This window comes from Canis lupus, chromosome 23 (genome assembly GCF_011100685.1).
Source record: "Canis lupus familiaris isolate Mischka breed German Shepherd chromosome 23, alternate assembly UU_Cfam_GSD_1.0, whole genome shotgun sequence".
Taxonomy (NCBI): domain Eukaryota; kingdom Metazoa; phylum Chordata; class Mammalia; order Carnivora; family Canidae; genus Canis; species Canis lupus.
Window position 1 is genome coordinate 1,572,387 of NC_049244.1, and position 24,262 is coordinate 1,596,648.

Genomic DNA, 24,262 nt, shown 5'->3' on the forward strand with positions numbered 1-24,262 from the left:
TTTATTGTAATCATGGCAAAGAATAATGTGTGTGTGACATATGTATGAAAAAGAAGCTTTGTAGCAGAATTTGCCCCCTGTGGGTTGGAGAGCCACGTTAGGGGACAGGTTAGGAGTGCGGTGCTGCAGAAGGCATACCTCTGGGCATGAAGGGACATCGGGGAAGTCGGTGTCTCTGGGGGTGAGCCGTGATATGGCAGGTCCCACGTCTCTGCTAAAGGTCAGTGTTGTCCTGTATTGTTTAAATTAAAGCCACAGCTGGTGGAGCCACGTTCATGTCCCTTAAACGTCTGTATCCTTCCATGAAGATTATTAAATACCCACAGCTGTTCTGTTTTTCTTTCCTCTGAGGTGGGGGGTTGGCTCCTGAACTCTTCACTTTTTCGGCTATTCTCATCTATTTATTAAAGTGACATTACTGTGTTGGTTTCTACTCACTGTGCTCCAGGCAGTTTGAAAACCCCTGGAAGGAGCAGTGTGGGTATGCTGGATTTGGGCGGCGGATCCACGCAGATCACCTTCCTTCCAAGAGTTGAGGTAACTGGCCCCTGCCTCTCCACTGTGGCTCCCCACTGTGGCCCCACCCTCCAAAGGCCACCTACCCCCCAGGAGTGTAGTCCCTCAGGAGAAGCCCGTTGACCTGGTGCGTCTAGACCTGTGCAGTCAGTTCTTGTCCTCCAGGCCAGATTCATTCACAGTTAATACGTTTCCACTTGATTTTAACTCTGCCCGGGGGAAATAAATGGACATTTTATTTTTAGTGGGGTGATAGATTAGATACTACCTGGAATCCTCAAGGCCATAGGATGTGAGATGCCCCTCCTCCCCCAGGGAAAGCCAAAGAAGGGGCCTGGCTCCTAGTCTGGCTCCCAGAAGAGGAGAGAGCCTCAAGCCCTGTGTGATAGGACATTGTGAAGGAGATGAAAACACTTCTAATCTAGACCATCTGCTGCTTTAAGCACAGTGCCTTCCTCACCCACCACTTTTTTATTATTATTTTTAATTTTCAATGGAAGAGCATTTAAATTTACTCATAATTGTCTTGCTTGGGCCATATTTGTCAGAATGGTAAATGTTACTTATAAGAAAAAACATTTCATTTTGGACACTTTTAGGTTTTCATTTTAGACATTTTATTTTTCATGGCTTGTTCAATCTCTTTTGCAACATGTCACTCAGTGAAAAACTAATTTAATTGAATACATCTATGAATATACTGGTGTTTTCAAATGAGAGGCCAACAGGAAGGATAGCACCCCCCATGTTCTTCCTCAGGACACCCTCCAGACCTCCCCACCTGGCTACCTGACGTCACTCCAGATGTTTAATCGGACCTACAAGCTCTATTCTTACAGGTTTGTTTTGGGAGTGGGGGTGAGGGGCTGCCCATACAGGAATGTGGCTCAGCTAGGCCTGTGCAGTAACCAGAGCCCCTGGTCAGGAACAGGCCAGTCCCGGAAACCCCCTTGCTTGAGACTCTTCCTCCAGCACTTCCTTCTCCCTTACGATACCTTCCTCCTCCTGCCTTCTCCCTGCTTCATTTTTCAATTCACCTACAGTAAAATTTCATTTCTTATTTTGTGTGTGCTTATTTTGCTCTGCTTTGGAGAAGGTTTCTCAAAGGTGGGAAAGAGGCCATGGATTGTGCAGGAATTTTCTGGGCCATCTGTTTACCACCTGGCACCTTCAGGACATTCTTGATGTAAAGCATACATACTCCATAAAGATGAGGGAGCATGTGTCCTTCACTGGCATCCACTGCTCCTAGGCAAGCTCCTGTCAAGTAATAAATGCCCAAAACTCCACAAAGGGAGGCTTCTAGAAACAGAAAATCTGCCTTGCCACAGGTTTCCCCTCTCTCCCACTTGTTTTGGATTCAGGCCAGGTGAACATACTTGAGGCAGAATTGAAGATATTACCAGGCACTTCCCATGACAGGCCAGCCCCCCTTACCCAGGATTTTCTTTCTACAGCTACCTGGGGCTTGGACTGATGTCAGCACGGCTCGCAATTCTGGGTGGCATGGAGGGGAAACCTGGTGAGTAGAATGAGAGTTCAGAGCCCTCCCTCCTTGCTCAGCAGGCTTGAGGAACCCCTCAGGAAAGATGTTCCTGCCTGCTACCGTCCCAGCAACCCACTGGGCCCTGGTTCACAGGACTAGGGGAGCCCAGGGGGGATGTGTGTGGAAGAATGTGCCCCACAGCTCGTTGCCACTATGATGGTGACAGATGGTAATGTTTTACCTGTGTGTATATGCTAAGTTATTTTTTAGAAGGAAGAGATGCTAGAGAATTCATTTCTCAAACACTGAGCTCTGCAATTTTAGCTACCAAGTAACTGTGTTTAGTCGTCTGCTGCATTTGGAGTGGACTGGTTCTTAAGGATCCAAAGGAAACCTTATTCTTCATGACAGTACAGGATGGGGCATGATTCTGTGGCTGCTGCCATGGAGCTGGGGATTGTTTTTCCCTCATTACAGTTATTCTAGTGTTGTGAGAATGTCCCTCCATTTTCTCTTGCTCTGTGAAAGGATCATTAAACATGGACTTGGCCCTTTCTACAGAGAACTAGACTAGAGACAGAGCCTATATCAGGTTAGGATGTTTACTTCCAGGTCTTCTCTGATCTTTCCTGACTGGCCTGGCTGAGGAGATGGTGCTGGCCACCAGGGTACATGAACTCGTAGGAGGTATTAGGGGATCACCGTGCCCCAATTTGGGAATAGGGAGCGCTGCTCTAAGGCTGGCATTGGCCTGTCGTTCCTGATAATGTCAATCCAAAGACTTTGACCCATGCCCCTGGTCCAGACATGAGCATGTGAGCCCATGTGTACCCTCCAGCCACATGCCGTTCCCTCAGGCCTGACTCTCCTTGCCGCACACCTGCTCCCCTCCACAGGCCTAGCACTTCCCTGCACTTCTTCCAAGGGCCTGGTGGTTCTGACAAGGTAGTAATGTTCAACCGGAATTTTTGTTTTTCATGTATATCTTCACTTATCTTCATGTATATGTTCACTTATTTCAAATCCTGGTATTTAACCTCATTATGGAATTCCCTCTGTTGCAAACCAAAAATGTCCATATCTCAGAAACATCTGCAGCCTTCACTCTGGGGCCAGAAAACCCCAATTTAGCCAGCAGGAAGAAGGCAGGTACCCATTTGCCTGTCCATGGCTAACCTTAAAATCCCATCAGCTGCATGAACACATGGGGCTGTATGTAATACCTGCCAAGAAGGGTATGGACAGCTTTCTGCCCCAGAGGAAACATCTCCCTGTTGTGTTATCTGTTGTTGCACAACAAATACACACCAAACTAAGTGGTTGAAACAGCAGTCATTTTATTACAGTATCTTGTGAGGGCACAGGCTTGAGCTGGGCAGTGCCTCTCCTGGGACCCCTAAGGTCTTGTGTAGTGACAGCTGGGTGAATGTCTTATACTTCACTGCTCCTCCACGTGGCCTCCTCCAGCAGAGCAGCCTGCATTTTCCCTGGCAGCTTGGGAAGGAAGACTGCCCTAAAGTCACGTGCCATCATATCCCTGTACATTCCGCTGGTGAGAGCAGGCCCAGGCCAGAATCAAGTGCAGGCATAGGGACTCACTTCTCAGCATGCACGTCCTTGAGAGGTAGCATTGTGGGGCCAGCCTTGGAGGCCAACCAGCATGCTTCCTTTGTTATTTGTGGGGCCCCAGATTTTGTGTTGTGGGGTAGCACAAAAACATGGCATGGTGACATTGTCCGGGGCCTGCCAGGTTATTTGCAGCCTCATTCATCTATAAAACTGGGTGCTGTTGGCTCCCCTTCTATTAGAGTGGTTGTGACAATTGACCAAACAGCACTTGGCCCAATGACTGAACCCTGAAGCCCCCTCAGTGCATGTAAGTTGGAATTGGCTATGTCTCTAGAACTGAAGAGGCTGGGGTAGCTTCTGTGATAGAGAAAGGTTTGCCTCTACTAGTTGAGCTGGAATGTTTCCACAGGTCAAGTCTCATCTGGCAAAAAGGAAGTGTGTTCCTTTGGGCCCCCCCAATCTCCAGTACCTTCATTACTAGTTTTCGGGAGGAAATAATTTTCTCCTGCCCTTCAAGATTCTTTTGACCTGTCTATTAAATTGACATAAGACAGATTAATATAAGAAAAACAAATTTAATTCTGTATGTACAGGAGCTCCATAAGAATATGACACCCAAAAACAAGTCAGGCAATTGACGCTTATATGTTGTCCTGAACTAAGGGGTAGAAGAGGGGTCTAGGGCTTTAAAGGGGAGGAGGATAATACATAGTACAATAAAAAGAGCAGATGTTTGGTCATTAGATATTTGCCCTTCCATATAGAGGTCATTCTTAAAAACTTCTCTCTGGTAACAGCTGTCTTTCTGGGCCAAACCCCATATTTAAATTCTTTTAGGTAGTTCAGAGAAAGGTAAATGTTTTTCTTGAATCAGCTGGGTCTTGATTGCCTTTAGCTCAAAATAGTCTGCATCCCAAAGTGGCATATTTTGGGATGATGTATTCTACTTCCTCTCAGTCCTGTCTTTGAAATTTCCCTAAGAAATTTCACAGTCCAGGCACATGGGTGGCTCAGTGGTTAGGCATCTGTCTTTGGCTCAGTGTGATCCCGGAGTCCTGGGATCAAGTCCTGCATCAGGATCCTTTCAGGGAGCCTGCTTCTCCCTCTGTCAATGTCTTTGTCTCTCTTTCTGTGTCTCTTATGAATAAATAAATAAAATCCTAAAAAAAAAAAAAAAAGTCACAGTCCAGAAGTCAAGCTGCCAGATTGCTCCATCTCACTGAACCAGGCTCCTAGTCCCGATAATAGATGGGTTCATTTAGACCGTTGTGTCTCATTTCAGGAGGTGGTGATGCAGGAGGGTTCACAAAGTTAGGCCTCTGGTACAAGAAATCAGGTATTTAATAAAAAAATAATGGTTAATGATTGGAACAGATTATAATCCCAGTTACTGTGTTCTGAAGGCAGACATTTGGAAAGATTTCTAGATGTCTGGCTTGAAGCACCTTCAGACAGAGTGAGGGTAGGCAGTGGCAAACTGAAGGTTTTCCTGTTGCAGTTTGAATGTCTGGTGATCTTTCTGATTGGTCCATACAGCAGTAGGCATGAAGATTATCCATACATGAGCTGTTGTGGTTTCTCTCAGGTGAATATCAAATCATCCAGCCTAGGTTGCATGGCTTTGAAAAAAAGGCAATTTTAGTTCTCAGTGATTCCAAATCAAAGGGGAGGGAGAAAAACTGGAAATGTTAGTTTGGAGAGTTACAGCCAAATACCAGAGGAAAGTAAAATAATGAGGATCCAGTCCAACTTACAGGCAGAAAACAAAACCTTGAAGACAGCAGGAGTAGAATCTCATACCTATAGTGTATACTGTGGTTTCTACTGAAACAGTTTTTCTTTGCACAGTCACCCCATTTCTACCAAAGATAAGTAAGTAAGACTAATTTGTTTGCAGATTAAGTCTAGTTTCAATAAATTTGGTCTGATTACTTGCATAAGTGCAGCAAGAATAGGGATAGACTATTTAGGCTCTTTTAATCCTCTTTGCTGGAACTTTTCATAAGGAATCTCCAGTTGAAGTTTTTAAAAGCCTGTTGAAGCTAGAAAGTCAAACCTAGGCCATTAGACTTTACCTCCAATACCTGTAGATTTGAGTGAATTCCTTTCTTTAGATCTCCAAAAATATCTCTTGTGCCTGCCAGGAAACAACCTTTTTAACTCACCTGGTAAGAATGGTAGGAACCCTGCAAGCAAGGTACCAGGCTGGTTTTTCCATGGTGCTTCATTGGCCTCATAAAGTCAGCCTTGGTTCCTTCAAGCTGTCTGGTCATTTCTGAATTTACACATATCCTTCTCAAATATGACATTCCAGTCAAAGCCTTTGCAGTATAACCAGTGTTTCCAGTTGTGTGTGGATACACAAGAACAGATTCTTACTAAACTCATGCACATAACTGCGTTGCCAGGAGAATAAGAATATTCACTGAGTTTTCTTTTTTCTTTTTTTTCTAAAGATTTTATTTATTTATTCATGAGAGAGACACAGAGAGAGAGAGAGAGAGAGAGAGAGGCAGAGGCAGAGGCAGAGGGAGAAGCAGGTTCCATGCAGCGAGCCCAACATGGGACTCGATCCCGGGTCTCCAGGATCAGGCCCTGGACTGAAGGTGGCACTAAACCACTGAGCCACCCAGGCTACCCTCACTGGGTTTTCAAATTGTGGAAGGATCAGATAGAAAAAGTAAAAAATTTCCTTAAATCTGGAAAAACAAAACATAAAAGAACAGGCAGTGTTTCAAACAACTCATAAAAATTATAATCTTCCTACTCAGTTTGATCAGTTCTATGTACTTAATAATTGTTCCCCTTAAATCCAGTTTTCCCTTTAGTTCTAGAAATTCATAGCCAGCCAAGTTTTATGGTCTTTAAGGTTTTCAGAAACCTCCAGGTTTCTGACAAATTTTTGACAAGTTCACCTGTCCGAAGTCCTTTTCTTGAATCTCCTTGAAGAAAAGTGCTTTTGCAGGAACACTTTCACAAAACATCAGCGTGAAACAGTAACTGTAAGTTACAAAAGACTTAAAATGCCCATTGTAAAAGATCTGATGAGAGTTCACTGTAGCAGACCTGACAAGTCTGGTTATTTCTGTGGTATGCAATATTTTAAGTTAACAGCTAGAATTATGACTGATAACATTATACCAGGGCATATCAGAATTTTAGGAATTTCATAAAACTTCTATAATACTTATGCTAATTGTTGGACTGGTGAGACTGGGGACCTCAAAATGGCTGACCCAAGGCCAGCAACCTCCCAACAACTCCGCCCTACCCCCATCTTCCCGCCAACGCCACCTTGCTGCCCCACCCCCATCTTCCTGCCAATGGCGCTTGCCACCCTACCCTAACTTAGCTTATGAAACCCTAACCCTTGCCCTAACCAGAAAAAAAAAAAAAAAAGACGGGGGTGGGGGGACACCAAAAACCTGAAAAACACCACCAAATAAGGAAACCTCGCCCCATATTTCCCTACCAACCCTCCCGCCAAAAACTCCTCATAAACCCTCCTGTGACCTGCCTGGGGGTGACTCTCCCGAGACTCCCCTGCTCTCTCTCTCTCCCCTGCGGGCTGCGGAACCTCGCCCCAGAGTGTATCCCATTAAAAGCCTTTTTCAATCAACTTTTGCCTGGCCTCTCTCATTTCACTACTAATCGAATTAAACCTGACACTAATAACGTTTACCTATATAGTATAACCTAAAATTTATCATCACTTTCTTGACATGCTTAATAGGTATTTAACATACTAGATAAACTCAGTGTAACATCTCTATAAAGAGAGAGCATATTTTTTATTTTTTATTTATTTATTTTTTTTTAAGAGCATATTTTTTAGATGTCCTAGGGGCCCTCTTGAAAATCTCAAACTGAGTTTAAGGCCATAAAAGATTTCATTTAGAATTTGATTTTGGAAATTTATCAAAAATTTCACGAGATTTAGACACTTGACTAAATAGGATCACAGATCATTATGCTTATCTATTTAACCAAAGTAACAAAGGATTTTTTTTTTATTTATTCATGAGAGACACAGAAAGGGAGGCAGAGACAGAGGCTGAGGGAGAAGCAGGCTTCATCCAGGGAGCCTGACATGGGACTCGATCCCGGGTCTCCAGGATCACACCCTGGGCTGAATGCAGCGCTAACCCACTAAGTCCCCAGGGCTGCCCATGAAAAAGGATTTTAAGGGCAAATACAAAATGTTACACAGCTGTGAACAAAACTATTCAAAGACCTGATAAAACACAGAAAATTATTTTGATGAAATATCTGCTTTTTGAAGAATGGTTACTTACAAGGTGACAAAAAGCCTTTCACAGGTAGTCCCAGAAAACTGTCCTTTCAGCAGGTGAAAGAACATTTAATTTTGGCTTCATATAAGTACACTACTGATTGTAAAGCTTCATTTGATAACCAATGAAATAAATTCATTCAGTTTTAGCCAGCTTACCCACACAAGGTAAGATTTTTCTGTCTTTCCAGCTTTCCTTTTTTTTTTTAAAGATTTTATTTATTTATTCATGATAGTCACACAGAGAGAGAGAGAGGCAGAGACACAGGCAGAGGGAGAACCAGGCTCCATGCAGGGAGCCTGACGTGGGATGCGATCCCGGGTCTCCAGGATCACACCCCGGGACAAAGGCAGGCGCCACCCAGGGATCCCTCCAGCTTTCCTTTTAATCAGTCTTTATTCTCCTCTTTCCCATCTGGAAATAACCAGTTTTCTTGGGACAAATTTATTTCCTTAACAAAAATCCTCTTTAGGGGTGCCTGGGTGACTCAGACAGTTAAGCATTGCCTTCAGCTTGGGTCATGATCCCAGGGTGCTGGGATTGAGTCCCACATCAGGCTTCCTACTCAGCAGTGAGTCTGTTTCTCCCTCTGCCTTTGCCCCTCCCCCTGCTTGTGCACATGTGCATGTGCACGCTCTCTATCTCAAATAAATGGATAGAATCTTAAAAAGAAAGCCTCTTCACACCTCATACCTCTTCTTACCAAAAATAAATCTTTTGCATACAGAGTTGTTTCTCTTATATTACATTGTTTTTATTAATTTTAGTTACATATATTAACTAGAATTAATTCTAGAACCCTGGACTAAGAAGTAAACAGTAGTGAACTGTGTCACACCAGCATTGTTTAGAATAGCAAAATTAATTAATACATTTAATAATTCCTAGAGACATGCTTACTCATGATCCCAAAACCTTTCAGTTATTCTATAAAAGGAAGTAATAGTGTATAAATCTATGTTAAGCAATTAAAAGCGTATAAATCTATATCCTGTGCTTTATCTTATTTAGAGATGGTCTGGATATTTAGTGAATTTAACTTAATTCATCAGTTAGCAAAAGTTTAAAGTTTCAGTTTAGGGCAGCCCAGGTGGCTCAGTGGTTTAGTACCGCCTTCAGCCCAGGGTGTGATCCTGGAGTCCCCGGATTGAATCGCACGTTGGACTCCCTGCATGGAGCCTGCTTTCCCCTCTGCTTGTGTCTCTGCCTCTCTCTTTCTCTCTCTCTCTCTGTCTGTCTCTGTCTCCCTCATGAATAAATAAATGAAATCTTTAAAAAAAAAAAAATCTTCAGTTTATCTGAAAGATTTGGGAAAACCATTTTTAAGTACACATACCATAAAACATAATTATTGCTTTTAAAAAGTTCACCTAAGAAGCTTTTATACTAATGTCTATTGAATTTACTTATTCTTTTTTTTTATATTTCAATTATATTTTAATGTTCTTTGGGGTTATTTTTTTTAATTTCTTTTTTATTGGTGTTCAATTTACTAACATACAGAATAACCCCCAGTGCCCGTCACCCATTCACCCCCACCCCCCGCCCTCCTCCCCTTCTACCACCCCTAGTTCGTTTCCCAGAGTTAGCAGTCTTTACGTTCTGTCTCCCTTTCTGATATTTCCCACACATTTCTTCTCCCTTCCCTTATATTCCCTTTCACTATTATTTATATTCCCCAAATGAATGAGAACATATAATGTTTGTCCTTCTCCGACTGACTTACTTCACTCAGCATAATACCCTCCAGTGAATTTACTTATTCTTAACAACTGTTAGACTGATCCGTGAGACACTAGACAGAGTCAGCCATTATCCCAAGCTATGTTTCTTGCTGACAAATTTTTGTAAGAGATAGCTTGAACTCATTTGACCGTTAGTAAACTGAGGTAGAATAAAGTATTATATTTCATACTGGTAACTTCTGAAGACATGCCTATCTTAAAACTTAAACTAGTTTTTATTTACTAAGGATTAATACTTGGAGATGGCTGGGTGGCTCAGCGGTTGAGCATCTGCCCTCGGCTTAGGGCATGATCCCAGGATCCAGGATTGAGTCCCACATCAGGCTCCCTGTGGGGATCCTGCTTCTTCCTCTGCCAATGTCTCTGCCTCTCTGTCTCTCTCTGTCTCTCTCTGTCTCCCATGAATAAATAAATAAACCTTTACAAAAATAAGGATTAATACTAGATCACATGACTTGAAAAACATTTGGGTTAGTTTCTTTTTCAAAAATACTTCACTTTTTCATTTTTTAAAGTAGACTCTATGCCAAAGTAGGGCTCAAACCCAGGACCCTGAGATCAAGAGTCACAGGCTCCACCGACTGAGCCCACCAGGTGTCCCTGGTTACTGATATATTCCTGAGAATTCAGTTTATATAAGCACTTAATTTCTTTAAAACAAGTACAGCTTCTTTTTACAAATTAGTTTTGTTGATATCATTTGGACATAGAAGATTGTACCCAACTTCAGTACATATATAGAATACATAAACATACTGACAGATGCAAACTGAGATCTTACAGCTTTTCCATACACTTAAAATTTCCCTTGAGGCTCAGTTCTAAGTAACCATTCCCTCTTTTTTCTTCTGATAAGAATTATCACCCTGAATTTTGTATTTTAACTTTTAAATCTCAAAGGCACAGGAAGAGAGCAAGTTAGAGGTCTTTTAAGATAAATGGGGGGGGGAGGAATTGGAACAGGTGAACTTTCAGCTGCCTCTAAAGCTGCATTTTTAATTTTGTAAAAATTTGTAAGATAAAGACAGTTGCTCTCAATTCCTTAAAAGAATAGGGTTGCAGCCTAAATGACATACGTTGATCCACTCATCCAACTACATTATCTTCAATGTGTTTTGTTTGTTTGTTTGTTTGTTTGTTTTAGAGAGTGTTGGGATGTTTTAGTCAATCCTTTTACAGAGGCTTCAGAAGGTTTTTCTTTCCCTCTGGGTACATGGTTTCATTTTAGCTTAAAGGAGGAGACCTAAAAAATCCTATCAGGCTCTGAATATCAGCTTCCAGTCTGGCCAGTCTCCAACCACAGAGCTATTTAAAAAACTCTTAAATATCTTGTCATTTTTCAGTCAGGACAAACGCAAATGTTTTGGGGGATTAATGCAGTATGTCTTTGTAAAGTATGTATAAAGCATTTTAACAAAGGCCTCGTTTTGAGTGTACATTTTAACCTTAGACCTTAGCCTTAGGAAGAAAAGCCTTTTTATCAGCCCCTAACATCAGCTTTCAGCTGATCATTTGTAGGAGGGCCTAGGAGAAATGCTAGTCATCTGTTTCCTCTGGAGTGGATGGGGGCGGGGGTAGAGGATAGTGTTGGTTCCAGAGGGCTGTCTGGCTTGTCTGATAACTACAATATAATCATCATCATGGATGAGAAGAACACACTCAACAAGGTCTCTATGAGTGGGGTTGTGATGGACATTGTTTAATTCCTCTTTTAAATTGGTAGGATCCTCTGAAAGTCAAGGTTTTTATGGTCTTTTAAGAGCTTTATAATTGAAAAAATCCACTGCTGTCTAGGTGACAGGAATTATTCAGGCCTAGGATATAGCTGCAGAGGACATTACACAGGAAGGCCTGAAGCTGGCAGAGCCTAATTATAGAGACCTGCAAAATGAGCCTTCTATGTAAACCTTATTCTCCCCTGTGGGTGCTTCTGTTAAATTTGCTCCCTGGCTTTTAGTAATTACATGAGTAACCTGTATATCCTAGGCTTAGAGGTCAGGCTGCAGTATTCTCTGTAAATCTTGTAGGGAAAGGGCAGCTAAAACAAGCAGCTAGGTGTTTAAGGAATTTTCTGGGGAAGTTTGGGAGTTAAGAGAATTTGCTGAGGAGACAAGGTGAGATTTTAAGAAGGGAAATTGATGTTGAATGGGGACTTTAATTTTTGTTCTGAGTCTAATTTGTTTTTCCCTCCCCCATCTTACTAAGAAATGAGTCCCTAAAGCTTACCTGTTATATCTCTCTATGTCTATTTTTTTTTAATTGGTCTTTCCATAGGTACCAATAAGACAGTTATTTAGGACGAGAGCTCTCAAACATATTTTTCTTTCTTTCAAATACTGTCAATTCAAAATATCCATTGTCTGGCCATTGGTGAGCAGGATCTTACATTAATCTCAAGAGTGGCACAAACCAGTAAGCCTTTTTATGGCTTAACCTTGAATTTAAGAGGTGTCCCAGAAGAGGGACAAAAAGATGCAACCCTTACAAGATCCAGAAAGTTTACTCCCAGAAATAGTCTAAGAAAGTAAAGCCCTTTGTTGTGATAGGCAATAAGAATGGTGTAGTGAAAACGCTCTCTCCAGTTTCCTTTTTTTTTTTTTAATATTTTATTTATTTATTCATGAGAGAGAGAGAGAGGCAGAGACACAGGCAGTGGGAGAAAGCAGGCTCCATGCAGGGAGCCCGACATGGGACTCGATATCGGGACTCCAGGATCACGCCTGGGCCGAAGGCAGGCGCTAAACTGCTGAGCCACCCAGGGATCCCTCTTCTCCAGTTTCCTGTGAGAATGTGAAGCACCTCTAGTCACAGACCTGCGAATCTGACACCAGGCAGGCACTACTAGAATGAGACTTCTTTAGCACTAACAAAACAGTGAAGGTTGAGATGACAAAAACCCCTTATGGACCATGACCCCTGTAACAAACTCCTGAGAGTTGGCCCAGAGTCAGGCAGAAGGTGCTGCTTAGGACTTAAAGTATTAGAATCCCAAGCTATTCAATTGGCCACCGAGATGCATATGATATGTACAGATAGAACATTCTCACTGGTCGTAAAGACAAGCTCTCAAGACATGAACAGGATGAAAGGAAAACCCCTTATAGGCATATTAACAGTTTTATTAGCTGAGCCTTTGGTGTCTCAGAGCCAAACTATACTGAGGAAGGATATGCTACTGGGTTGGAGATTGTGAGGTGTTTTACTGAGTACCTTGCATGGAAGTTTTCTTGAATTTGACAGGTGACCCAGTATCAGTCTGACCGGTTGTGTGACTAACTCATCCTAACACAGAAGTCTTTGGGTTAGGTAGGGAGCACTCTAACAGCTTTTAAGTGCTCAACCCATGCCCACCAGTTTTGCGGCTTTGGCTTCCAAGATGCCCCTTAGTGACTGCCCTCACCTCATGTGCACATTAACCCAGCAACATTTGTCTAAACAGTGGCCTGGTGAGAAATGTGCACTCATCAGTCTGTGAGTCCAGCTTGAACAGAAGGTTTATAGGACCTAGGCCTGTGTTCTATCCTGTGGTTTTCATTCTTATGACAAATAACACAACAGACAAGAGACAAAGCGGTGACCATCTCTGGGATGAAAAGCATCAATAAAAAAGTAAAGAGTGCTCACAACAAATCTTTACTAGAGTCATTATACCCTAGGAACTGGTCCCTCAAATATCTTCTGCTAATCTAAATTTAGAAGAGGGGAAAAAAAGATTCTCACCACTTGCTTCCACCAGACCCTGCAGGCAGAGATCCAGGAGTCTCACGTGGTAAGAATTCTTACCTTCTGTTAAGTTTTCTTTTAATGAACACGGAGAAAATTAAAGACAGCAGAGCCAGGTGGTAGGTTTGAGAGTGCTTTAATGGGGAGCCCTCCCGGGTGAGGTTCCGTGACTCGGAGAGGAGGCCTGAGTCAGGGAAGTCGCACCCAGGCAAACCACAGGGGGATTTATAAAGAGTTTTCCATGGGAATATGGGGGCAGGGCAGCATTCCAATTAGGGCAAGGGTTTCAGGTCTTTGTAAGCTAAGTTAGGTAGGGAGGTAAGGTGGTGTTGGCAAGAGGATGGGGGTGGGGCAGCAAGGCTGCGTTATTGGGAGGTTGCTGGCCTCCAGTCAGCCATTTTGATGTCCCCAGTCTCGCCAGCCCAACACCTTCTGCCGCACCTGTCAGAGGTCTTAGGCTCTCTCAGCTGCAGCAGCCCCAGAACAGGCAGTATGCAGCCAATGAAGTTTCTCCTGGCTGGCTCACCAACTGTTGAGGAGAAAAAAATTTTCTCCTACCCTTCTAGATTCTTTTGGCTGGCCTATTAGTTAAATTGACATAAACTTGCAATTAAACTTGCTTTTCTCCTATTAATACATACATACACACACACAGGAGCCCGAGAAGAGTATGACACCTAAGGGCAGGTTGGGTGATTGAGGCTGTGAGTCATCCTGAGCTAAAGAATAGGCTAGGGGTCTGGGAGCTTTAAAGGGGAGGAGGGTGATTCACAGTACAAAAGAACAGATGTTTGGTCATTAGATGTTTGCCCTTCTATACAGAGGTCATTTACATAGAAATTTATCTCTGGTAACACCTTTCTTTCTGGGCCAGACTTCCTATTTAAAATTTTTTTTTTTTAAGATTTTATTTATTTATTCATGAGAGACACACAGAGAGAGGCAGAGAGACAGGCAGAAGGAGAAGCAGGCTCCATACAGGGAGCCTGACATGGGACTCAATCCTGGGTCCCCAGGATCAGGCCCTGGGCTGAAGGCGGCGCTAAACCGCTGAGCCACCAGGGCTGCCCCTATTTAGATTCTTGTAGGTAGTTAAGGGAGAAGTAAAAACTTCCCCTTCACTAGCCTACAATCCTCTGTGCTACAGGCCTCCACTCAGCAGAATCCACATGTGTGCCTCACGTCATGGTAATGTGCCTCCTCCTTCTCTGTTTATTTCAGCTGAGGATGGAAAAGAGTTGGTCAGCCCTTGTTTGTCGCCAGGCTTCACAGGAGAATGGGAACATGCTGAAATAACATACAGGATTTCAGGACAGAAGGCAGGTACGGTGGAGTTCTCGTGTATCCGTGGTACGTAAGTCTTAAGAATGGCAGCCTGCCATCTCTCCCATACATTCAAAACACTTCTGAGAAGCAGGGAGACCGTTGCCAAACCTCATTCGCAGAGAAGCCCGTGTTTGCCCAGGAAATGAAAGTAGCTCTGGGAATTGTCAGGGCTGCAGGGGGCCCTTGCCAGAACACATTGAGAACCCCTGGCTCCCAGGGGGTCTCTGCACAAGGCTCCCTTGTCTGTTGCCACATACTTTATTCCAAAAGACTGCATTTCCTAACAAGCCTCCAATGAGGAAGGACCTGAACATCCTGCTGCTCCAAGACAAATGGCCAACTTAAAGCTATTGGCCCAGAAGCAGCATGTCAGTGTGAACACATCTCTGAATTGAGGGAGAAACAGTTTCTCCATTAGTGGAATCAGCGTCCCTCCACCCGTCACCTGAGAATGCCTGGTGAGCACAGGAAAAGCTGCTCTGCGCTGTGTAGCCCCCACCTGTGACACTGGATGTGCTGTCCCACTAGCTTGGCCCCTCTCACCCCACCTGGGTGGTCTTTGTTGCCCTGTATTCCTTTAGTTTTTGCTAAAAGAAACATTGAAATGTTTCCAGGCTGGGCACATGAGCAAGAGGTTTGTCTGCCTTTGGTAACAGAGCTATTTCTACTCACATTTCTAGCACCAAATGTGTGAGAGTTTCCCCACACCAGCCAGTTGTCCATCCCTGAATAATCCTGTTCAGACTCTCCCTGGAGTTAATGCAGACTGCATAGTTAAGGGCTCAGTCCCACAAGGCTCCCCCATCCCACCCACCCTCTACCTCAGAAACAGATAGCAAGTCCTAGGCCTCCTATATTTCTGACCAGCTGACTACAAATTGGGGGTTCCCACAAACACCCCCAAATAACTTGCCAGAATTGCTCACAGAACTCAGGAAGGCACTTTACTATCACTATTTTATTATAAAAGATATAACTAGAACAGCCAAATGGAAGAGATGCATAGAGCAAGGTGTTGGAGAAGGGATGTGGAGCCTCCACACCCTCTCTAGGCTCTCTAGGAACACCACTTCCCAACACCCTCCATTACCCACAAAGCTCACTGAACCCATCGTTTAAGGGTCTGGGACGCTTCACTACACAGACATAATTAATTAAATCACTGGCTCTTGATTTAACTCAATTCCCAACCCCCTGCTCTCCCTAGAGGTCAGAGAGTAGGGCTGGAAGTTTCTAACCCTCTAATCACATGGTTGGCTCCTCTGACAACTAGTGTCCATCCTGAAGCCACCTGGGGACCCACCAACAAGAATCTGCTCATTTCCATAAATTTAGGTATCCTTGAAAAGGTGCTCCTCCCATCCCCATCACTCAGGAAATTACAAGGGTTTTGAAAGCTCTGTGTCCAGAACCAGGAACAAAAACCAAATATTTGCTTCTTACTATCCATTGACCATGGAGGTCACTCTGACTCAGCCAGCCACTTGTGCACTTGTTATGCATCAGGCCCTGCTACAGCCACTGGCACACAGCTGACATTTCTGTGGGAGGAGTTGGTAAAACACATGAGAAAGTAACTTGAAAAAATAGAAGGGGGAGGAGGGCTGTCAGGAAGATTACAGTTTTAATTATAATGGCCGGAGAAGGCTTCATGGGGTGGTATTCGAGCCAAGACATGAAGAGATGGGGAATGAACCACCCAGATACAAATTAGCACTTTTCCAGACCAGAGAAGCAACATGTGCAAAGGCCCTGAAGTGCCGTTTTTAAGGAACAAGGAGGAAGTTGTGGAGCTGTCCAGACAAGGGAGAGTAGAGGGAAATAAAGCCCAATAGGCAAGGGCAAGGGGAGAAGTGGCTGGAGCTACCTTCAGACTGTGGGCAGGTCTGCTGGGGAAGATCGGAAGCTGAGTCCGGGGTGGGTCATAGCATAACAAAATCTGTTTACCTCTTGGGCTCTCTTTGTTATTCTTCCAAGCAGGTGTTTAATGACCATCTGTGTGAGCTTGACAAGCTGCCTGTTAGGCCTCTATTTCCTTAAAGGCCTTTCCATAAAGAGGGTGCAGGCCTCACCTCTAGTGTGACTGATGGGATGGAGTAGGGCCTTGCACATACAGAGCTCAGCAAGGGCTGGCAGAGAGTAAACAGTGTGAAGCGAACCCATTGGCTATCCCTCCTCCTTGTTCCTACCTGTGCACAACTGGAGGCTGGCATCCTTTAGGGTTGAGGGCCATGCCATCTCTAGCCCCCTTCACACTTTGGGTTTCTTTCCCTTGACCTGGGCCCGCAGTGCCATGGCTCCTAAAAGGTTGCTGTTGGCATGTCTGGTGTTGATGAGCACCAAGACACGGGGTAGGTGCTCTGCAGGCTTCTTGTCCCACCTCACCTTCCATGTGAAGTTCTCAAATCACTGGGAAGGGCTGTGGGGGCTGTGTGGCCCAGGGCCTGAGCTCCCTACCATTGTGTTTATGCTTTTCTTTTGCCCCAGTAGTGAACCTCCATGCGCTGTGTGCCAGCAGAATATCAGAAATCCTTCAAAACAAAGTGCACAGAACAGAAGAAGTGAAGGATGTGGACTTTTATGCTTTTTCCTACTATTACGACCTTGCAGCAAATGTTGGCCTCATAGGTAAGGGTGGGGCCAAGGTGTAGATTCTCTGGACACAGGGCCCACAGTAGAGAGTGATCATGTTGTCAGTCACTCTCAATAATGGAAGTAGAGGAGGGCAGGTATCTTGTCATCCATATAGAAAGTAGTAAGCCCTCTTTTTATAAATAATCAGGTCTTTGAGCCAGTTAATAAAGTTACGTTGTCACTGCAGGAACAGTTACTTGCTGTCGAGTTGTTCTGCTCTAAGGCAGAACTGACTCACCCATGTAACTGACCGTCGTGGTTCCTGCCCTGACCCAGGCCTCTGGCTGACATGGTCACATGGCCATCTTTTCCCATGTGGCACCCAGGTTGGCATGGGGAGGAGTCAGCCCATTCCACAGACCACCCTCAGGAGCTTATGGGCACTGTGGTGTCTCAGAGCTTACTGAGCCACCTGCTGCCTGGGCCCAGTGTGGAGTGCATCCAGCCAGGGGTGGGTAGGCCAGGTGGAAGGTGACCTGTTCATCCCTTGCTCAGGCCCCAGGTCTCTCTGGCACAGAGCAAGGTCCCTGAGGTGCCTTCCAGTAGCTGGCCCAGTAGCTACTTGGCCTGCCAGGCCTAAGAGCCCCTGTGGGGTTCCCATAGCTGGAGCAAAGATCTATTGATCTGTACTTTCCGGACTGTGCCACCAGCAATGGACGTACAATGCTTAGGGCCTGCTACACCCAGACTTGGCCTGGCAGCATGCTGGGGGCTCCAGCCTTTCAGGCTAGCTCAGAGGGACCCCTCCCCAGTATCAGCTCAGCAATTTGCAGCCCCTCCCCCTGGCTGAAGGTTGCCCTACTCCTAGGGGACTGACATCCTCCTAGAGTGACTTCAGGAGATAACTAGGCTGCTCAGAAAAGCTCTTCCAACTCCCTTTTGTGGTCACACGTGGCTCTGAAAGAGCTGCTTGGATCTGTTTTCAGAAATTAAATCCATCTTCAAGGATGACATTTGCTGACTGAGCAAATATCCAAAGTCAAGGAAAAGTCAGCTCACTGAGCAGCAGCTGCCTTATATGAAACATTAATATGTGGGACAGCTTGAAAGACCCTCTTTCAAATGAGAGTTTTTGGGGTGCATTGAAGAAACCAGTCTTGAGAGTTGGGGGACACTGCTTTCATGCCTCTCTCACTGGGAATGTCACAGAAGCCTAGGGCTCACCTTCTGGAGAGCTTTGTAAAGACCCTACCCATTAGATTTAAGACCTGACAAACTACTTGGCTTTTTTATAGAATTTTTTTTTTCCACATTCAGAAAATTGATGCCGGAATACCATTGCTGAACTCAGGGCCACAGCTCGAAGAAACATATCCAATTCTGTACTTTTGTTTTCTTAACTTAGAATTAAGAGATTATTCAGTCTGTGGGGTCCAGGGATCCTGGTGACTTTCCTGTTAGGGACCTAAGACCCATGAGTGTGGTAATGATCCCTGTGTGGTACTGCATGGAACACTTGCCCACCCCCAGCCACATCACCTCAGACATGTGATCAGTGCATATGGGGCTACTGCCCCACTTCCTGCCAGGCTTGTGGCCAGTCTGGACACACTACCCCAGGTCATCCTCTCATGGGTGCAGCCTTAGTGGCATTACTGCCCCAGGAATGCTGGTGCAGACCAGGTGTCTGTTTTTGTCCTGCAGATGTGGAGAAGGGAGGCAGCCTCGTCGTAGGAGACTTTGATATTGCGGCAAAGTATGGTGAGTGGCGGCTGCACTGCCTGGGTAAGAAAGGCCAGGGTAAGAGGCTGGGACCCTGTCCCACTGTGTGGCAGATGCAGCTTGGTGCTTGTGAGGCAGTACTGGGAGCTTCTGGATTTGGTTTCTGATTCAGCCAGCCAGACGGAGTGTTGAGAGGTGTGAGAGGGTACTTGGGGTCATTTGCTGGGCCCAGACCACAGAAATGCCATGTCCTTTGTGACCACAGCAGGGGAGGGGAAGCCTCAGTGTCCCAGCTCTAAAAGGGCACATTTCTAATCCTAGGGTAGTTAGGAACAGGCTCCCTTGAGTTCATGTTTTCTGATAACCTCTTTGCTTATAGTTCAGGTCACCATAACAGGGATTTCCCCTGAAAGTATCCCAACAAATGCACAGTCGTCACACGAACAACCCCTGCACAGCAGAGCCCAGCGTGTTGGGGGGTGAAGAGCTCTTACCCTTTGAGTTTGCAGGTGGCTGACTCAGCAGCTCCAGGGCTGCCCCTCTTCTTCTCCTTTGTCCAATCACAATTCAGCCAGATGGGGAATGAAATGAAGGCTGGTTGTAAACATTCTGCTCCTTGGTTGCTGTTCCCAATTACAGATCAAAAGAGTTAAACTTCATGTGTTTCTCTATAGAAAGTACCCCCCCACAAGTGGCTTTTTTTTTTTTTTTAAGCTTTCTTGTCACTTACAGGTTTGTCCCATGGACACTGGGTGTCATGACTCTTCAACAGGAAAAGGTTCTGAGCAGAATTTTGGGTTTATTCATCTGCCTCAAGAATAAGAGTAGAATCTCCTGAGATAGCTTTGTTGGTGTTTACATTCCCCAGAAAGCCCAGAGTCACACTGGGAGGGGTGTCCCAAGTCACAGATGCAGAGCTATGTCCTATGAGACTGGCTTTCGACTCATGACACCAAAACAAGACCTATGTTCTTGGTCTTGGAGGTCAGGCCCAGTGGAGGCTGGTTGGCCTTGAGACCCTACCTTTTGGTATACTCTTGGTGAATCACCTTCCTATTGTAGGCTGCAGTCCTATCTGAATCAGTGAGGATCTGGGGCTAACACAGAACCTAGCACAGGTTGGGCACCTGGAGTGGGTAGAGCCTGGTCTGCACAACACCCCTTCCCACTGCCCCAGCCCACGAGTGAACCACCTGGAATCTGACTGGGAAAGGGCTGTCTTACCCTCAGTGTGCCGCACGGCAGAGACCCGGCCGCAGGGCAACCCCTTTCTGTGCATGGACCTCACCTACATCAGCCTGCTGCTCCAGGAGTTTGGCTTCCCTGAGAACAAAGTGCTGAAGGTAAGGACAGTGTCTCGGGTGACCCTGTGCCTTTTGTGGCCTGACAGGCTGGGGGCACTGTGTCCAGCCTCCCAGCTATGCCCACTCCACCACTCCCTTTCTGTTTTCAAGCTGACTCGGAAAATCAACAATGTTGAGACCAGCTGGGCTCTGGGGGCCATTTTTCATTACATCGACTCCCTGAACAGACAGAAGAGTCCAGCCCTGTAGTGGTCGAGCCACTCTAGCCATCCTCGCAGAAGCGGCTCCATCTCCATGAGAACAGACCTTCGTGGAAGCCCATGGCAAGTTGGGGGGAGGCCGCTGTTCAGGCTGCCACCCCTCCCCCTTTGACCTTGCAGACCTGCCTCTGGACAGGCAGAGGGCTGCAACGTGACCCAGGCCCAGCGCCTCCTGCGTGGCTCCAGATGGGCAGTGAACCAGACAGGGCAAAGGTCACGTGCCAAGAGTGATGCAGTCTCACCGTCCCTGACCTGTCCCTATGTGCAGGGTTGGAGTGGCTGTAACATGTGTCTTTGTGATAGTCTTGTTTTATCTTCCTGCCCCTGTCTGGTCTGTCCTTGCATCCCCAGGACACACCTCACCTTCTCCCCAAAGACTCTGTGGGGAGGTTGTACAGGGAGGCTGTCCTGGCTGCTCTCAGGGTGGGCCGAGTGGCAGCCACCACACCCTCTGGGACAGTGGGTCTGGTGGACTTGAATGTGTTTGCCACCTCCTTGAATGTGGATGTGTAACGTCATTGAGAGGTTTGTTTTTTCAGGTTCTTGGATGACTTGGAGCTAACTGACAGAGTTGGCCCTATGAATAGGAAGAAAGGCTGGGGAAAATACCTCTCATGTGCCCCAGCTCTTCAGAGGAGGCCCAAATGTGAGCATGAACTGCTTACAATATTTATGGCTTTGCTGTGTGAGTGATGTCTCCGTTGTGCGGTGCTGAGTGTTTGTGTAGCTACTGTGTTCTGAGCCCCAGTGGATGTATAGCTACCGTGAGCCATTGCAGCCGAGCAGTGTTGAAAACGTACACCACCCCCTGTAGGTCAGGCAGCCTGTAGTCCCTGAAACTGCCTTCTCCTAGCTCTGCTGGGGTGCAGGTCCACACCCACTCCCACCCCCCCAAGATACAAGGAGCTGCACAGGACACTGGGAAATGGGAAATCTCCTGTGGGAAATGTAGGGTACATCGTGTGTTCTACCCAAAATAAACGGTTTACAAGGCTTTCTGCTCTGAGGACTCCTCTCAGTGAGTGTCAGCAGTGTTCATCCACCCCAGCACTGACAGGAGGAAAGCCCCTCAGGGCCCTGTTTACTGTAGCTGAAACAAAGAACCGCCCAGGCTGGGTAACAGGTGGCCCAGTAGGTCTTCTCAGCATGCTTCCTGAGGAGACAACCACAGAAGGGCCCACGGAGGACACCACATCCCTGTGGTGGCAGGTTCTGTGGAGGCTGAGGCTGTTCAGGGGAGCCCGTCAACTTCCCACCGAGATCCCTCCTCCCTAGGACTGTGACCCGCAGCTTGTGCAGCATGGTATTCCCCAGCACATGCCCCTCTCTTGCTCGCAGTGTGCTTGGTGGGGACTTGGTTTTAATCTGGAACAGCTGGAAAGGGGTCGTATGTCAGAGAAAGACTGGGTAGGAGCACAGGGTCTGGCCCTTTGACCACTTGGAGCTGCAGCAGGACTAGGGCGGATGTGACTGCCAAATGAGCCCACGAGTGGAGTCTGGTGGGGGAAAACGCTGGGCAGAATGCTGCAGGAGGTTGGTTTTACTCCTCCCTCCAGGGGTGGAAGCGGGGGGGGGGGGGGGGGTCCAGGCCTAAAGCCTTTTATATTGGAGAGGTGCTATGTGTACAGGACACAACAGGAGCAGTTCCCCCTCTTTCCTGAGGGTCCTCATCTGGAGGTCTGATCATCACTGCCCCAATTCCAGAAGGCTGGAGACCTCCCAGGACAAAAACCACTGACAAGACGAAGCCACCCACCCTCCGTTCACTGGTTTCCCCAAAACTTAAACCCTAGGGCAGATGTCTGGAGGTATTTATGTAACATAAGTAGAAACAACAAAGCAGGAAAGCTGCTTCCTCTAAATAAAAAGCCACCTTTGGGCTACAGCTAGGAAACCTTCGCTTGACAAGGGCAGGAGAATCCAGCTTCTAGCTCCTTGTCACTCCTGCCTTGACAGGGTCTCGCCAGCCTTTCCTTCCATAATATCTAACCGTTTTAAATATTTAAATAACTCCGGAGGCTGGGAATCAAATATGCATGAAGGTAAAAGTGAAAATTGATTTGGTCCATTTATAGGTTAGTGATCTCACGTCTGAAAAAGTGGAAACAACTGGAAGTTTCCCAAAAGTTCACCAAATAAGTCATGGAATATTTTCAGGCCCAGCAAAGTATGCAAATCGTTTAGTTCTGTCTTTTGTGATTATAGAGTAGGCTCTTGTTTTTTAAAAAAGTAGGTGCATATGCATATCCTAGCATGTAAAAGATGCCAACTAGGAATACAGTAAGAATTTTGTCACCTCCGTGTACCTCACAGAAGACATGTGCATCTGTGTGCTCAGGTCTTCCTGGCATGCCCCCTACACATGTGTCCTGCACCTTTCAGCCCTCAGAACAGCCACACTGTCAGTGTGCGCACTGAGCTGCCTCCACCTTGCCATGGCTAAATGACAGGACCCCACGGCATTGGGTTGTTTCCAGTGCCACGTCCATGTGCAGGGAGCCATCCTCACATTGCCAACGCCAAGAGCTGGAACATTTTAAATGGTGACTATGTTGTCAGTTTTAACTTCAACCTCCTGGCAGCTTCGGTGCCAGCTTCTCTGAGCCCTCCTCACCAGCAAAGCTACAGCCACACTGTTTGCTCTGCCTTAGGCAGGTAAACAATAACTGGTAATTTTACTATGCACAGATCTAATTCATCTTGTATGTAGGTTTAAGAGCATTTCCTTTTCAATGAAACATCTGTGTCCCATACTGATTTTTCTGAGAGACTGTGGTCATTCTCTTCTGGTTTTAGGAGATTTTTATATATTAAAGAAATTAGCCATTGTGATAGAATGTGTTGCAAGTTTTTCCCCATTTTATTGTTACTTTTTGACCTTATGATTTTTTTGCAATGCACAATTATTTTTATGTACTTAAATTTATTTAGTTTATATTTTTATACAAATTTATCATGATGACTTCCAGGTTTTGTGTCATAATTTAGAAAGGCTTCCCCACTGATAAGTTTTAAAAGTTAACACACTGTTGGTTTTTTTTTTTTTATGGTTTTGTTTTTATTACTTTAACAATTCCCAGCATGTGCTTATGAATACCCTCAGGCACAGCAAATCATTGTTTCAAGGTGGATTTGACTTGTAGGACCGTTTTAGAGTCACTGGAAGGCAAATGTGATATTCAAACTGAGATAATACCATTTTTAGATAAAATCATGGCTGGCTATAAAGTAATGAGGCAGTTTCAGAAGGGCTGTTTCAGAAGTGTGCAGAATCCTAGCCACATCAGGAACAGCCTAATAGGGAAGCCGCACTGCAAGTGCAGTGAGATAAATTTGTTTTAGTAACTTGTTTGGAGAGCATGAGGTATGAGGAATGATTGAAGCCCCTAGGGCAGTCAGTTCATCCTTGTGGAGAAAAAAACCTCTTCCTCCTCTGCTGCCCACTCAGCCCTCTGCTCTCAGGACCTCCCTCTGACACTAGACATGCAGGATCTGCCCCATGCCCAGCAATGCTGTGACATCAACTGGATGGCCTACAATTCAACCTGACACTGTCCACCTGGAGTTAGTGCAGGCCACACAGGTGCCCCTAACCCCCACTTCAGGTACCAGGCACAAGTCCAGGTTGGTTCTGTGTTTCTGACCAACTGGCTCTAAGTCAGTGGTTTCCACGACCCCCTTCTTAGATTCCATAATTTACTAAACAGGCTCAAAGAATTCAGAAGAAAAGTTTACCTTCTATTGT

General features: G+C 45.6%; 1 protein-coding gene across 7 annotated transcripts in view; it reads left to right on the plus strand.

Moving 5' to 3' along the window:
• ENTPD6 (ectonucleoside triphosphate diphosphohydrolase 6) overlaps positions 1-21,520 on the plus strand; it is a 45,830-nt gene extending 24,310 nt beyond the window's left edge. For 4 of the 7 annotated variants that reach the window (XM_038570224.1, XM_038570223.1, XM_038570225.1 and 1 more), the window contains 8 exons: positions 449-537; positions 1,276-1,355; positions 1,974-2,038; positions 14,553-14,654; positions 17,145-17,285; positions 18,936-18,992; positions 20,184-20,296; positions 20,408-21,520. In XM_038570224.1, the coding sequence (XP_038426152.1) occupies positions 449-537; positions 1,276-1,355; positions 1,974-2,038; positions 14,553-14,654; positions 17,145-17,285; positions 18,936-18,992; positions 20,184-20,296; positions 20,408-20,506 (746 nt within the window). In that variant the 3' untranslated portion in view covers positions 20,507-21,520. The remainder of the gene's footprint in view (positions 1-448; positions 538-1,275; positions 1,356-1,973; positions 2,039-14,552; positions 14,655-17,144; positions 17,286-18,935; positions 18,993-20,183; positions 20,297-20,407) is intronic. The other 3 variants (XR_005376769.1, XM_038570221.1, XM_038570222.1) reach the window with 3 other exon arrangements.
• Positions 21,521-24,262: the final 2,742 nt, after the last annotated feature.